The sequence below is a fragment of the Corvus brachyrhynchos genome, unplaced genomic scaffold (genome assembly GCF_000691975.1).
Source record: "Corvus brachyrhynchos isolate BGI_N302 unplaced genomic scaffold, ASM69197v1 scaffold331, whole genome shotgun sequence".
Classification (NCBI taxonomy): Eukaryota; Metazoa; Chordata; class Aves; order Passeriformes; family Corvidae; genus Corvus; species Corvus brachyrhynchos.
In genome coordinates, this window is record NW_008237229.1 from 28064 (window position 1) to 44927 (window position 16864).

The window sequence follows — 16864 nt, forward strand, 5'->3', positions numbered from 1 at the left end:
GCATTTATATAGAGAAAAGGCTTGTAACAGTAGAAATGGATGTGTTTCTTTAAAAATATACCATTATTAGAATAGAATTACAAGAGTTCTCATTTCACACACTTTGGATACTAGAACATAGCTGGGTCATTTCTCTTCTGCTTTTGCACTAGCAGACAGCCGCTTTTCAGAAGTGTACAAAAAGATTTCTTGAAGTTAGGATTAATAAATTCTTTGAAATTTTAATAATTCTAATACTTTTGTCAATTTGCATTGAATACTTGAAAATTGCCGTTAAGATTTTAGACTGTTTAGTACAAATCAGTTTAACAGTTTCATTCCTGGGGTTTGAATGAGATACCTGTTGGTAAGTGAAGTACAGGCATCATATGTCTTGAATAGCTCTCCAAGAATTGGTGATTAAGTGTGCTAGACTCTATTAAGGACATGGAGAATGAGAACAAATGTCATGGTGTGATGACCATTAGTTTTATCAATAAACAATGTCCAGCTGCAAGCTGTTAGAGGGGATATTTGTTTAGGAGAATGAAGGTCAGTGATCCTTCCATTTATTTAATCTGACTGAACAACGTCCACCTGCTCTGCAAACTAAAAGTAGGGATATAATGGCCAAGTTCAGCCCCTTCTGTCAAAATTCAATCTCATTTCTTAATATTAGCAGGGACACCCAATTTTTACCACGGGTAGTCTTCGGGAAAATGTGTAGTTCTTGTTTGAGAAAATAAAAACCATTTTTCCTCTTCAGTTTCATCCCTGTTCTTAGTTTACAATTGCATGTGAAATAGCAAAAGTGTTTCCAACACATTATGTTTCTATTGCTTGAGTGTATGGGTCTGAACCGTGTTCTCATGTCTTTTTATTTCTCCCTTTTTGATTTAGCACTGTTAGGAGGGATGATGTTTAGAAGGAAGAACTGAAACAAAAATCTTCATACAAATGTATCCTAAAATAAACAGGTTCACAATCTACAAATCTATGATATTCTAGGACATTTATTCCCTGAAATATTTTTGTAGTTAAGGTGGTAATCTTTTGTGTCTAGGTATTGTTTGACCACAGTATGTCTTGTGTTGGTGGCCAGCAGTATTTTTTTTAATAGAAGTTAAAATCTTTCTGTATAACAAAGTCTTTGTGGTTCTATCTTTGATATTTAGCGTGCATTCAAAATGTGACTGGAGTTTTGAGGTGGTGAATAAAAATACCATACAGGTATAAAATAAATTTTAAAAGTCAAATGCCCTCTTTGAATATAAGAAGTTTGCTAATAAATATTTGTAGGAGTTAACAATGACAGTGCTGACAAACTTCTTTATAAACCAACCTCAATTCCAGCACTTCTACTACAGCACTTTACAGATGCTAAGCATCCATCCTGGAAGCCAGACCTGTATTCTTCCTGCTTCACAAACAGCAAAACTGATGTGGAGGGATTGGTTTTGCTCCATGCCTCCAGGCCATCTGTGCCAGTTGGAAGTAGAACAGGCTTGTCCTTGACAGTCAAGGTGAACAGGAGAGGAACAATCATACTGTGCCTGTTGTTTTACTGTTGTGTTGGGTTTACCTGCTGCTGGAAATTTTGCATGAAGTGGAAGGTTTATGTTGTGATGTTGCCAAATTGGATGGCTCACAGGCTATATAGTGGTTGTCAAATCCCCATGATGTTCCTGAGTTGACCCATAGTGGTGCAAACCCTTCTGCTTGTTCAGACTGTTACAAGTTGATCTAAAATAAAAAGTATCAAAAAATAATAATTGCACCCTCATTACTTTTGCTTCTTATTCCTCCTTTTCTGTTTACTGTATTTTATTTATAGGTGTTGATTTTAAAATCAAAACAGTAGAGCTAAGAGGAAAGAAAATTAGATTACAAATCTGGTAAGTAAAACAAACATGCAACCAGCAGTATGTTTTAATTTTTATGTTCTAGCATGAATTAATATGCTTGTCTAATACTACTATTAACTGTTATAAGCTGGTTTAGCTCTTACCCTGTTACTTCTCTCCTCCATCCCCACAAGACTTAAACAAAATCAAATAGCTCTTAGATTTTTGTGAGGGTAAAGGAGGAGAAGGAGAGATAAAGTTAGAAGTAGGGCATGAGTGTAATTACTGAAATATTAATGCATCACAAAGGCCTCGAGCCCCTTTTCCTGGAAGAATGACATCACCTACACAAGAAATAGGAGTTCTACAAACAACAAAAGTTGACTGTGTTAAATAGACATTAGAGAAAGTGCATTTTGTTTTCTTTGTTTTTCTGGACTGATTAAAACTGACCTTCATTGTAACAGCAATCATAAAGCAACTGTGAAGTATTTTCTAATCTGTTTTTCTAAAACTTGGTATAGGCAGTGCTGTTTCTTTGACACTGTTTTTAAATAACTTCAAAGCAAAGGGCATTCAAGACTTAAGTAAATCATATCCACTCTAAACAGCATGGAAAAATAAAGCAATTTCATGCAAATAAGACTGTACCTTTACTGGTACTGATGTCCTACTACAGGAAGTTCGATGTCTGAGCTAAACTCTTCCTTTCTGGAGTAGGCTACATGTTTTCTGGTAATGGTTCTCCATGTTAGTGATAAATACAATTTTTGTTGTTTAGAAATTATTGAGCTTAACAGCTCCTTTGTTTTGCAGAGCAGTACAATACATAAACATAATTATGAGAGAATAAACCAGCTATGTTCTATACATTAATCTTACATACTACTGTGTAGAAGCTTAGCTTTGGTTTATTAACAGTGTGTGATGCATAATTGGCATTGTAGTTAAACTGTTTAAGCTGCTAACAATCCATGGAGGGGGGGAAAAGCTCTAAATATTCTTTTTATTACACTTTTGGGATTTTCTGGTAGTTTTTTGTTCTTAACTACATAGATGCAGTGAATTCAGTTTACTAACTCCTCTTGGCAGGTCACCATCAATTCTGTCTGTCACACCATGTGTCTGTCTTGCTTCCCTCTGAGTTAACTGCTGCTTCATCTTTGGTCTCATCAGTCACCTAACACTTGAATGTTAGTGGCATGTCTTCATTCATCTGTCCCTGTTTGGAAACCTATGACCACAAGACTGGCAGTTGAGCCAGCAATTGTTAGCCAGGGTCTGCTGAAGCTGACAGAGGTAACAAAAAATTCTGATGTGGAGATGCTAATGTATGCCTAATATGCATTCGTACTGTGAAATGTGCTAAGCTTATAAAAACAATTCTCATGTTGAATAAATATATTCTAGGAATGAAGTTTTTTTGGAAAAGAGATGTTTAAACCATTATTTTCCACATATTGAGAATATGCTAGTAGGATATAGGAAACTTCAAAAATTAAGTTTAAAAGTTCATAGGTTGCTAAGATGAGATAATAACTCCTGTGGGAAGCCCTACTAAAATGGCAAGGAAAACACAATGTAAAGAGATATTTTAAAATATGATAAAATTCATGAACATGACATCCTGCTCCTAAGTGTCACTTTGTCTCCAACAGTGGCTGTTAAAATGTTGTTCTTATACTTAATCTTTAAAACTGCCTTGGCATACTTTTAGTTTTTTAGAAAAGCAATTAGATAAGCATGACTTTTGCTAATGAATTCTGAATTGTGTTGTGTATGTTGTTGGGCCTACCTATAAACTCTTATTATCACAGAATCATTTAGGTTTAAAAAGACCCTTAAGATCAATGAGTCCAACCCTTAACCCAGTGCTGCCAAGTCCCCCACTAGACACTGTCCCCAAGGGTCATGTCTGTTAAGGTGACTCAACCACTGCCCTGGGCAGCCTGTTTCAATGCTTGACAATCCTTTTGGTGAAGAGATTTTTTTCCTAGTAGCCAATCTAAACCTCCCCTAGTGGAACTTGGGGCTGTTTCCTCTTGTCCTGTCCCTTGTTACTCGTGAGAAGAGGCCGACCCCCACCTGGCTAAAGCCACCTTTCAGGGAGTTGTAGAGAATGACAAGGTCACCCCTGAGCCGCCTCCTCTCCGGGCTAAACAACCCCAGCTCCCTCAGCTCCTTATTGTACCTCCAGTGGTTAGATTGAAGAGGAAAGCAGTCTACCAAGTCAAACACTTGGAAGTTTAGGAATGCAGAGTTCAGTTGCATGGCTAAAACAGTCTCCTTTCATACCTACACAGTGACAGAATTTCGGTTGCCTCATACTTCCTGGTAGTGTTACGTACATTGATTGCAGTAACTTTACTACAAGAAAACTATTTTATTCAGTGAACAGGTAATTTCTGAAGTTACGCTTATCTGTTTCCTTAAAATTACTAAAGGTACATTTCAAAGCATGCAATTTTGCTTATGTTTTTTAGTAATTTGGTGATTCTACTTCAAGAGTGAAACAAGAACAGGTTTTTTTTAAGTTTCACTTTGGTATTTTTATGGTCACTTGACCTGTCTCTCCCCTGACTGCTATCAGCAGAGTGTTTTCCACAAAGCTCTACCACTTGAGTTTATCAAAAGATGCATTAAAACAGTACTGTGTTGAATATTTCAAGCAATTAGGTGTGCAAGATGTCCTTTTGAAAGCAGCTTTCACACCTGCTGCTGTTAGGAGAGTAGAATACAAAAGGGCTTGTCTCCTGTGTTCCTTTCATAATTGGCAGCTGTGCCCTGAGGATCACGGAGGTGTCTGCTCTCACCTCTAGCTTCCTGTCTGGTCCCTGCTTCCCTTATTTCCCCAACTTCCAGTTTGGAAACAACCTTCTACTTCTTAGATGATGTAATGATAGAGCTTCACTGAGAACAGAGAGTAGTATCTACCTGTTCTGTGCCATGTGGAGCAGTTAGTAGTGCCCCTTGGGTTGCCAGAAGTGGTAGGATACAGTAAATCAGCTTCTGCCTTGCAGTTCTAGGCTGACACAAGCTCCTGTGTCCTGTGAGAAGTAATGCCTGCATGCAGCTCAAGCCATGAGGTAGAGTAACTGGAACTACTGGATAGTGTAAGTGTCCAGGTAAATCCAAGCATCTGTGAATCAGTGCTTCTTCAAAGCTGGAAAACTGGATCAAATAATAGGAACCTCTCACTGATGCTTTGAAGCAGGACAGGCAGGTGCCTGACTGTGCCCTCTCACCTGAGTAATCTGGGCAGTCACTGACACAAGCAGCTGACATGGTCACTTCCAGCTTCCCCTCTGAAAGGAAGGACCTGGTTGTGGGAAGCAGTTATGCCCTGCCACTGCACCCAGTTCCTCACTGGGGAGCCAAGGGAGCTCTCTGATGCCTCTACAGGTTTAATGCCCAATGTAGTCAGCAACCTGGGAACAAGACAAGCTTGCTTTGTTTCTGAAGGTGTTTCAAACCAGTGCATTCTCGTAAAAGTTCACATTCTGCCTGCTGGGTTTTCTAAGAGAAAGTTGTCTTGGAAAATCACTGTCCTAGAATATATAAGAATGTAGTTTCTTTGGTTCAGTACCTCTGAAATAAATTATTTATATAATAAAAGATCTTAAATATATTTGTGGTTTATGGGAGGAAAAAAAATCTGTTTGACAGGTAGAATTAACGTCTAAAACTACTTTAAAGTGTTTTTAAAAATATTGCATGTAGATTCCATTAAAGCATGGAGCATGTGAAAGGGTTAAATTAGTGTTAAATTTTTTTGTAAATTTCAAAATATTTTCAGTTCTATTGCCACTTTACACCACCACTCATAAAACATTAACTGGAGATCCAAGAGGCAGTTTTGAGTCTGTCCATGTGTTTGTTTCAACTGGTTTAGATAGACACAGAGAACATTTATGTAAAAGAGAAATTATCCAAACCAATTTTAATTAAGATTAACTGTATTTGTATTGTGTTTTATACAGTCTGCCATAGAACATGACAAGTCAACACTTGAAAATGGGCTTTGTGTGATTTTTTTATTTGCTTTTGTTTGGTGTAATGTATGTTTGTATTTTTGGAGTGATGTCTAGTTTCTGTTTTGGAAGCAAAAAACAGTCAAGCAGTTGGATTCTGTAATTGCAGATTATAGCTGCTCGAGTAGTCACTGTATGTTTCTGATTACAAATTAGAAAGACCAATGCTTTTCATTTAGAAAACTTTATTGGAAAAAAAAATCAACAGAAGAAAACTGCTTTTAGTATTTAAAAAAAAAAGTAGTCTGATGGGATTTTTTTTCAGTTATGCCAATTCATTGTTTAGGTTGTATTAATTTCTTATTTGAATTTCTGGAGTTTAATTGGAACTAAATTGAACTGACTTTTGCTGTTGTGTTGATTCTGACCAGAACAAATAAAGAACTAGTAGCACTTAGTACCGTTCATAAAGTCATGAAGTTATGTACTGTTAGCCCGGTTAAATAGGGGTCATCTCTTCTTCCAGCTTTCCACTAGTGCTTCAGTAGCTATCCTTACTAAGTTACTCCAGCTGCAGGAGGGTAATACATCCACAAAAATAATATAGCAAGAATAATTGCTCCAGCCCTGCACATGAGAAGAAGGCATTTGAAATTGGATATACTTTTAATGTTAGCTCTGCATTAGGAGTTGTCATTTTTTCCTCAACACTGGAAGAATTTGCTGCACATTTTCATGAAAAATATGATAGCAGCTGGTAGAAGATGAGATTTTCCATGCTAAAGATCAACTTGATACTCTTCTCAAACTGTAGTTTACTTAGGTAGCTGGGGTTGCATTCTAGACTTACTTATTGCAGAAATAGTGTTCCAACTTTCACCTTACAGTTTGAAGACTAATACAATGTAATGTTAGAGACAGCAAATTCAGCTTATTTTCTTCCACTTTTCAAAGGAAATAAGGGTTAGAATATCACACTCACAATCAGAAACCTGCTGACTGGTTTCATTTCCACCTGCTGCAGCAGGAGAGGTGAAGTGTGGGGCAGTCTGACTTCAAGCAAGGCGAAGAAAGTCAGCCATAATCCACTGTAATTGGTGTGACTCAGGTGGCAGTCAATGGTCATCTGGCCATTTATTATAGGTAGTGGGCAGCCAGGCTGTCCATGGGTGTTTCAAACTGGCCACAGCATGTGGTGTGTCCCAAATAGCCAGCAAGCCAGACTACAGGTTGTGTGACATTTGGATGAAGGACCTACACAAATGGGAGCCCAGGGTGCAGCAAGCCTAGGAATGCTATAAACTTTTAAAGAGCCTGAGGGTGTTGTGGAGAAAGGAGGAGCTGATAGTACCAGGTGGACTTGGAGATAGAGCACTCAGCAGGCATGGGGAAATGTGGGATTGGAGATAGCTGGAGTGGGAGAGTTGTGTAATGTTGCATAGTTCTCTTTGTGGCCTACTTATCCAGTGCACTGATGACTGGCTTCAGGGAGGGTAGTTGAATATCAGCGTGTTTGTTTCCCCTCTGTGTTTATAATTTATGAACTTAGTGATCTGGTACCCTGTGATGGAGTTCCTAAAAGTCCTTAGCACTCACCTGAAGGCACAGACAGGTGACTCTGAAGTATCCCCTTTATATCTGTGTTCCACTGGGGGCACAGAAAAGAGGGAAAAGACTGGCCAGCAAAACAAACAGACAAAACCAAGAAGCAATTTTTCCCATTGCTCTAAGCAAAGATAGAATTGGTGTATTCTCCCACCTGAGGTATGCCCTTCCACCTGCCATGCAGTTACATGTGCTCAGAATGATGGAGCTAAATCCCATCCCAAATACACTTGATCAGTAGGATGGATTAGCAACAGATGACAGGGGCTGCTCTGCGAGGTCACAATTCTGAGCGTTCTGTTCATAAGGACTAGAGCAATGTTATCCATATGTGGAAAATCAACGGTTCATACTAAAATTTTTAAGTTTTTAATGGACTGAACATCCAAAAGACTTTCCAAAAAATGAATCTGACCATAATAAAGAAGTAATAGAAAAGAATGCAGAGTTACGTGATCTGAGTTATATATATATATATAATTTCAGCTGCCAGAACTTGTATTGCTTTAGAAAAAATGCCTCATTAGTGATAAGAAAGCAACCAATTAACCCTGTAAAACTGGTCTGCAATATTACTGATGCTTGACCTTATTGAAACAGACTACCTGTTTTCATCTTCTGTAGGGTCCCAGAGGTTTGTATGAATGTAATTCTAAAGTTCTGAAAACGGGATTTGAATAAAAATAAAGCAAAAATGGATGCAATAGGAATTTGTTCTCTTCTGCCCCATGTTGCAGTGTCATTGGCTTGCAGTTAAGTATAAGTCATTATTTTCCTGCAGGCTATGAAGCAGAGGTTCCAAATCTTTTTCCAGTGGACACTGCTTTACTTTATAAAAATCACTAGCAGATATTTGTTGCTATCAAGTACACTTGTGGCAATTTCAGGGGAAAGTTAAGTACTTCACTTTGAAACTCGCTTTCTTGAAATTCCTAAAAATTTTATGAAGAGTTAGGTTTGTGGTAGTATATTCTGCTGCTTGTTGTGCATAGACCTTAAAGGGATTAAATCTTCAGGACAATGAATGTGGCATTTTGTGAACATGACCTTTTTTTTTTCTTGGTAACAAGTGTTTCAGGTCTCCATTGTTAATCTCATTCCCAAGTTCATTCTCCTTCCTCCTTTTGTCTAAAATGTGACTGTTGAAAAGGATTCATTTTGAATTTTTGAGTCGCAACACGCATGCACACAATTTTCCTCCCTCCCCTTTTAATTTTGATCCATCTTTTGACTTGTTCTAACAGAGAAATTTCAAAATTATCCATTGATTTTGGAGGCTGAACTCAAGCAGCAAATGCTTGATCACTTTGGAGCAACATATAACTTACTTTCCAGTTGAGATGCCAGTCACATTTTAAGACTTAGGATATGCACCAGCTATTTTTTTAGTATAACTGCCAAAAATCTTCCCTAGGCAGGCTTGATGATGTGATTAAAAGCAGTTCAAAAGCTTCCATGGTTCAGTAAAAAATAACCCTTCTGTCTCATCTACTTTGGAACAGAAGCCATAGCTAGTATGGGTGACTTAGTGTCATGGCTGGAAAATAGCCTCCAGTGTGAATGCACCCTGTCTGAAATACCTACAGTGCTGACAGTGAGCATGGAAATGTTACTTGCACACCTCAGATAAGTAGATGTGAGTGTGAAAGGTACCTACTTGCAAAAGTTTTGCCATTAGTGATTGCTCACTCTTTTCATTCACTTCTGTGCCAGTAGGTTCTGCAGTAGTTTTAGAGCCATGGCTGTATTGCTGTGGTTGATCCAAAAAGAGTCTGAAAGCTCAAATCAAAATTATCAGTGCAGTGCTCATTTTATAGTTGGGTGTCTGGATGTGTTTGATAAGCATGTATCCATTAATTTTTTCAGGGCTGTTAAAAAACCAAACCAAAAGACCACAAACAACAAACCCCAATAACTCAAAACCGGTTTTATCTCCTGGTACATTTTCATTGGATAGGTTCGTTCTCAGACACATATAGAAATGTTTGGTGGCCTTTCTTGGTGAAGTTAGTATGGGATAAAGTTTTAATGTGAAAACTTTTTATGGTTGAAAGTACTGCTCCATTTTTTTTCCTGACATTCATACATGTAGAAGGAAATGTAGTGTCTCTAATGAATGTGGGGGTGTTATTATTAAAATGTAAACAAAGTTATTCTGTACTTTGCAAATTGGTGAAATATTTGTGCCACTGTTTGCTGCTGCTTCTTAGGGACACAGCAGGTCAGGAGAGATTCAACAGCATTACCTCAGCTTATTACAGAAGTGCCAAGGGAATTATTTTGGTGTATGATATCACCAAGAAGGAAACATTTGACGATTTACCAAAATGGATGAAAATGATTGATAAGGTATGCCTTAAGTACTTTATTTTTACATGCTTTTTTTAACAAGCGTTTTTTTCCCTCAAAGAAATTTGCGTCATCAATTTAGAATTAATAAACTACTGTCAGCTAATTTTCAGTGATGTCTTTTAGCCAGGATTTAACATTGATGTGTTTTTGTTGCAAAATGATTGTCCACTCCTGCTTTCTTGAACTAGAATTGTCCCAGTTAGAAGTGTCAGTGAAAATCTGTAACACTGCTCATTAACCTGTGCAGTGGGGGGAGGAGGGTTTGTTTCCTGTCTGTGAAATAAGGTCATTATGTTCATTCTCAGATAAAGTAGAACAGCTAGTTCTCAAGTCACGTTTTAAAAATGGAATTTAAAAACTGAAAATTTTTGAAACAATGCTGGGAAGAATGTTTACCTATAAACTCTGTCAGTGTGACTCCTTATTTAGTAGAGGAATTTCCCTTTTTTTGTATTGTGTTTGAGTCACAAAATCTTATGTTTCTAGGTTTAGTTAATTAGAAATGTTTTAATTGCAGTATGCTTCAGAAGATGCAGAGCTTCTATTAGTTGGAAATAAACTGGACTGTGAAGTTGATCGAGAGATTACTCGGCAGCAGGGAGAGAAGGTAAGGACAGGTATAGAGGCAAAGCTGTTGTGGCATTGCTGCTGATGGTCCATGGCTGCTCTTGTTCAGACTTCTGGATGCAGGGAGTGTATTAAGAGTGGTGGTGGTGGTTGTCTCTCAAAATCCATATGGTGTTTATTTGTATATAAAGTGCAGTTATCTGTGTTCCTGCTGGAGTAGTGTGGTTTTGGTCTGAAGAAAGAGTAAGCTACAAGTTGGGTTACACTGTACAGTAGTGTAGGGGATACTCCTTTTGGGCTCTGAAGGGGTAGTGAAGACTTGAATTACTAATGGAGATGTGTCTCTATTCAGGAAATCTTTGTGGGCCTTCTTTCAGATGTTTGCTTCTCAGTACCATTTTTGGACAGGCAACAGCCCTGCTTGATTATTTGGCTCACCTTTGCTTTCATGTTCCTTTTGTTCTCGTGCAACCCCAAAAGTGTTAAGGAACATGGCAAGAGTGTATGTTTGTTGTAGTGTGATACTCAGCACCATCTTGGTCAGAACAATGTCAGTATGGGCATACACAAACATTTGGAAGTGAAGGCTAATTCCAGACTTTTGGAATCAAGGCTTATTCTTGCATCTGTACTTGCCTTTTCTACATTTTGAATAATGAAGTTGAGATTAGCTGTTCTGGGTTCTTACTTTTTGGCAGTCTGCAGCAATATGTGTCAACTGAATACATGAATTTCTCAGATGTAAGTCTGAACAAATGCAGAATGCTTTTCCAATAAACTTACTTTAAGCAAAAATTAGCTATATGTTGCAATATTTGCTGTACCATGCAGATTCAGGATTATTAGCTGAATTAGAGTGCAGTCACAGATTTGGGGAAAGTTGTGTGTTTGGGACTTTTTTTAAGGTTTTATGAGGAGGATATATTTGCTATCTGTTGCTGTTCGCACATATTTTCATGGAGTTATTTTATTTTCTCTCCCATCAGTTTGCACAGCAGATAACTGGGATGCGGTTCTGTGAAGCCAGTGCCAAGGATAATTTTAATGTGGATGAAATATTTCTAAAACTTGTTGATGACATTCTGAAAAAGGTAAAATACTCAGGTGGTAGTATTCCTCTGGTCACACAAGTGATCAATGTTTAAATAATGACTGCACATGCTTGGGAGGACAGAGAGCAAGTACAGATTGTCAGGTGAAAATCTTGGATAATATATAGTGGGCATGATGCAGTCACAGACTGTTGACCACTGCATCTCACTAGTAAGATCTAAAAGATCCTGAAATTGAGGCATTGGCTGTCAGTGAACTCTTGAAATGAGTTCTTTCTATGCAGATGACTGTTTACAGGTGATTTTTCTTTTCTTTAAGATGCCACTGGATGTTATAAGAAATGAGTTGTCCAACAGTATCCTGTCCCTGCAACCAGAGCCAGAAATCCCACCAGAACTGCCTCCCCCAAGGCCACATGTCCGTTGCTGTTGACTTGTTACTTCCTCCAGAGTGAAAAATAGGAGCAGGAGGGTAAAGGAAGTATCTGTACTACTCTGCACTACAATCATTTGGCAGTTTCTCGTTGCACTTTGTTATTCGAGTCAGAGCTACACACTAACTTGTAAATATGCAAATATGCAATCCTATGTAGGATTCAACTATAACATTTAATTATTACCCCTCTCCCTCACAATGATGTTTCATTCATTGCCCCAGTGTTATAAATACTGTACAGTCGGTGGGGGTTTGCCACACATCCAGTTGAGGAGGAGGAGAAATTAAATCTATACCTATTCTTGACATAAATGTTGTAATAGTTCTTTGTTATTATAAACAGGCAGGCAGAAGCTCTTCTGGTATGAAGATAAGTATATGGTGCTTTGCTAACTATTTTAAAGACAAATTTTTTAAAAACAGAGGACTTTATGTACAAAGCTTCCATAATCAGCATTATGTTTCCTTTTAATGTAGTGAAAACATTTTTGGCTGTAGCATCCTCTGCTGACTGGATTTATTGAAAAGCTAAGTTTAATTTTTGGCAGTCTTTTATTTATTTTGTTTAATGCTGCACCCTTTCTTTGTGTACTGAGACATCACACCTGGTGCAGATCTAAGATTGCACTTTGAAATAGCATATATAATTTTCTGCATAAACGTAAATTTGGTTACAAGAATCATTAAGTTTCAATAAAAGAATGGAGATATATTCAAGCTCTAAAGGAAGGTATAAAAAGCAATGCTGCTGTCCTAGACAAATTCTTGAAAAAAAAAAAATTAAGATGATACATTTTCCTGTGTTAAGGAATATATATGTGTATTTTTGTCTGGACATCTGTAGGGTTGGGGGAAGGGAACCTAAGGTAAAATTATTTTCTTTCCTAATGGTGGAAATTATTCCCATCAAGCAAATACTGTGTTAGGATTTTGTCTGATAATGAACTTGTGAATTATATCTTTGGTATATCTTTTATTAAATGCACTGTTTAGTTTAGCTGTGGTAAATCAGTAGATACATATTTGAATAACTTGGTGTGTCCTGAATGTTGTGGTATTGAAAAACATTGTGGTCTTTCTAAACTAATGAAGTGCAAATAAAATTTTGTATTTATGAATGACAGTGGAACTGCACCTGTTATTAGAATGGCAAGTATCAAGTGATGGGTAAAAGGTAGAATGTGGAATATGGAACAACACTTGTGTTAATTTTGTTATGATTTAATTTTCTGTTTAACAGTTCCTTTAGGTGTAGTTGGAAGAGCAGCAGACATTAGTTGTTCACCTTGATCACTGCTCTGTTGGGAGAGTGATGACCTGGCCCAGCTGATATCTTCAAATAGCATGTGACTGCTTGTCATGCTGTCTTAGCAGGTGGTCGCCAGACTATTAATTACACTGACAACACAAGTATGAACCAGTCTCTTTCACACTACAGCTTCTCGACTTTACATTCTCTGGTGCTGGAACCCATTTTGTCACTTTTGCCACTCTTCTAGCCTGAACTCTGGCACTGAACAGTAAGGTATACCACTGACTTTAACAGCTTCTCTCTGTTTTATGGGAGAAAAAAAGACACAACAAACTGTTAACACAAATGAAAAAAAAAAAAAAGCCCTTATTTCACTGAGTAAGCTCTGACATTCTGAATTCAATGCCATGCAGGCCTGTAGCACACCTGGATTTCTACTGACAAATTAAGGAAAGCATGGTTAATATTTGTGCTTATGTCTTCTGCCACCTTGTGCCTAAGCAGTTTGCTTTTTTACATAGTAAACTTACAGTTTACTATCCTATTGGTGAGATAAAATGGATTTCTAAAGCACTTCTAGGAGTTCAGATGATACTGTGGGCAGTAGCAAGGAAGGGAAAATTATGGAAAGTGGATTTTAACTTGACAACCATTTTATTTCAGCTGATTTGTTTTTATTTGTACCTAGAAACTTGTGATTTTTTTTCCTGCAGTTTTTGAATTTAATAAAAATTAAGAAATTTGACTTAGATAAACTTTCTTTTTGTAATTCTGTGCTGTTTGTATATAGGCAGATTGGGATCTCAGTCTCTTGTACCAAAAATTAAAAACTATTGCATTTAAGAAGGACATAAGTGTTTGAGTGCTTGAGTGTATTTGATTATTCATTGGAAATCATAAAATTTTCAGGAAACCTGTGTGCTTTGCATCCATTATACTATGAAGAGGGTTTTGTCTCCTGATTTTATCTCTTCAGCTTTTATATGAATCAAAACCAGTTTATTTATGCCCTTGCTCCACCTAGCAGGCATTTGTGGTGTAATGTGGGAAGAGGGGACAGGGAAAAAATGTTATTCATGCTTCTCCATTGTCTCATACGGAAATTCAGCAGTCAGCCCAGCCTGTGTTACCATCTAATGATGGACTGTTTGAATGGTCTGCACAACCATTGAGGATCACAGGATGGAAAAAAAAGGGAAGATGAGCACTGGCACATCTGTGTTAGTTAGCAGATTGCTGTTCTTTAGAAGCCCTGGTTAGAGGGAGGGGCATTCCCACTCTTCAGGGAGTGTGTAGGGATTGTTTCCTTCTCACACTGAGCCCACAATGCTTTTTACCACTAAACTCATCAGGTGCTGCTGAGGTCCTTTAGTCCCTGGCAGGTTCTTCATGATGGACAAAATAAATGTGAGTGCCTTTTGATGAGCGAGCATGGCAAGCAGAAATCACAGGAGTGTCAGAAATTGGTTAGTATCATCTACTCTGAAGTAGTGGTGGTTTCTTGACTTTCTTGAATCGGGGAAATAGTGAAATATTGAAATCATTAGATAGGCTGTGGTCATTGAATGGTGGTTTGCCACTGATTTCAATGTGGTTAGGATTTAGTACAGTAAATTCCTGAAATTCGTATTATGTCCAGTTAGCACTGTGTCTTTTACCAAAACTAAAATTTGTATCTATTGGGAGACTGAAACAGTATTTGATTGTGTCCATAAGCCTCTTACCTGACTGTAGTGGACATTCAGCCAGTGGGCTGAGTTAACAAATCATTTCTTCACAAGTGAACAGAAAATAGGAGCACTGGAAATTTCTCTCATATCTAATAGTCACAATACAGAAAAAACTCAAACCACTGGCTTACTAGGACATCTTGAATTATGCACTGTTGTGCTTTGTGTGCTAGAAAAATAGTGACAGTCACATTTTTCTTTCACTAGGTGTTCTGCTCCTTCAGAGCAGAGATACATAACTAATGTCAAGATTTGGTACTTCTGTTGAAGAAAGACGAGAAGAAGGTGGGGAAAAAAGGACTGGAAGTTAAAATACCCAAATTAAACCTCCTTGGCACAAGTTGAGGCCATTTTCTCCTTTTCTGTCACTTATTACTTGAGAGAAGTGACTGACCCCCAACTGGCTACAGCCTCCTTTCAGGTAATTTTAGAGAACAATGAGGTCCCCCCTGAGGCTCCTTTTCTCCAGACTAAAGAACCCCTGGTCCCTCAGCCACTCCTCATAAGCCTTGTGCTCCAGACCCTTCCCCAGCTACCTTGCCGTTTCCTGGGCATTCCAGCGCCTCAGTGTCTTTTTTGTAGTGAAACCAAGCACAGAATTCAAAATGACAAGAAGTGGCCCGTTGAACACTACCAGCAGGTACCTCAGGACCCTTGGGTGGATCCCATCCAGCCCTGTAGACTTGGATGTGTCTTAACTGGTATAGCAGGTCACTGACTGTTTTCCTTTGGATTGTGAGGGCTTCGTTCTGCTCCCTGGCCCTGTCTTCCAGCTTAGGGGACTGGGTACCCAAAGAACTACTGGCTTTACCATTAAAGACTGAGGCAAAGAGGGCATTAAGTCCCTCAGCCTTTTCCTCATCCTTTGTCACTGTGTTTACCCCTGCATAAACATAATAAAGGATGGAAATTCTCCTTAGCCCTCCTTTTGCTGCTGATGTATTTATGGAAATGTTTTTTGTTGTCTTTTATGGCAATAGCCAGAGTAAGTTCTAGTTGGGCTCTGGCCCTTCTAATTTTCTCTCTGTATAACCTCAACACATCCATGTAGTCCTCCTTAGTTGCCTGCCCATTCTTTCAAAGGTCATAAACTCTTTTTCCCTGAGTTGCTGCCAAAGCTCTGTTCAGCCAGGCTGGTCTTCTTCCCTGCCAGCTCATCTTTCAGCACATGGGGATGGCCTGCTACTGCAGCTTTAAGATTTCCTTCTGGAAGCATGTCCAGCCTACTTGGATGCCTTTGCCCTTCAAGACTGTCTCCCAAGGGGCTCTGTTAACCAGAGATTAATGTAATTTAATTTAATCTGTTATTTATGTCACCACACTGAAGGGGCAGGAATTTCTGGCAGCAAAGGGCCTGCCTTAACTGGTTTGTGTTATTATCATTGTTGTTTGTGAAAGTGATACCATAAAGTGATCATTATTTAGAGTGCTAGATGTAAAGCAGGATTGGAAATTTGGTGGGTCTTTATGACTTGGGCAAGGATTTTTAGTTAATCCAGCTAGCCTTGGAAGCCAGTAGTTTTCTTACAGACTGGTGCTATTGTTTGTCTAACCGGGGCTGTTCTGCTGGCTGTCAATGTGGGCATCAGTTCTGGGATCCTTTTTATTCCATGCCATTACCTTTTGCATGTCAACATCTCACTAATTTGGAAGATTTATAGCAGGTACATTTCTGGGATAGGAAGGAAAGCAAGGTACATAGGAAAAGGGAAACAGAGCAACAAAAGTAGTAAAAAAAAAAAAAAAAGTGAACAAAAACCTTTTCTAGACAGGGAATGGGAAATGCAGCCTGTTTGCAGCTTGGTCAATTTCCTGTATTGGGAAATGAGTTCATCTCTGCAGTCTGAATGACAAAAAGAAGCTGCACCAACCAGTGTGGATTCATTCTCCCTTCTGGTGTCGGCAGTTTTTCACTCAGTGGAAATGGCAGCGGTTTTGCCGAAGCAGAGAGTCCTTTTCCTGTAATGGAAACGTCTCCTTGCTCTCCTGATGGCAGGTTCACAGTCACTCCTTGGGGAGAAAAGGCACAAATACTTGGATTCTGCCTTTCAAATTACTCCCATCGTTTATACAGAT

The 16864-nt window shown here is 38.4% G+C and overlaps 1 protein-coding gene across 1 annotated transcript; it reads left to right on the plus strand.

Moving 5' to 3' along the window:
- Window positions 1-426: 426 nt before the first annotated feature.
- Window positions 427-13907, plus strand: RAB12 (RAB12, member RAS oncogene family). The gene is made up of 6 exons (XM_008630057.2): window positions 427-451; window positions 1736-1874; window positions 9610-9748; window positions 10269-10358; window positions 11305-11409; window positions 11690-13907. The coding sequence occupies exons 1-6, from the start codon at window positions 427-429 to the stop codon at window positions 11801-11803; spliced, it is 612 nt and encodes a 203-aa protein (XP_008628279.2). The 3' UTR covers window positions 11804-13907.
- Window positions 13908-16864: the final 2957 nt, after the last annotated feature.

What these genes read in the sequence shown, in the direction of transcription:
- RAB12 (XM_008630057.2), top strand. Translation starts at nt 427, where the DNA reads ATGGAGAATGAGAACAAATGTCATG. An exon ending in GAATGAGAACAAATGTCATG is followed by an intron (nt 452 to 1,735) that starts GTGTGATGACCA and finishes TAAAATAAAAAG; the next exon opens with TATCAAAAAATAATAATTGC. An exon ending in TTGATGACATTCTGAAAAAG is followed by an intron (nt 11,410 to 11,689) that starts GTAAAATACTCA and finishes CTTTTCTTTAAG; the next exon opens with ATGCCACTGGATGTTATAAG.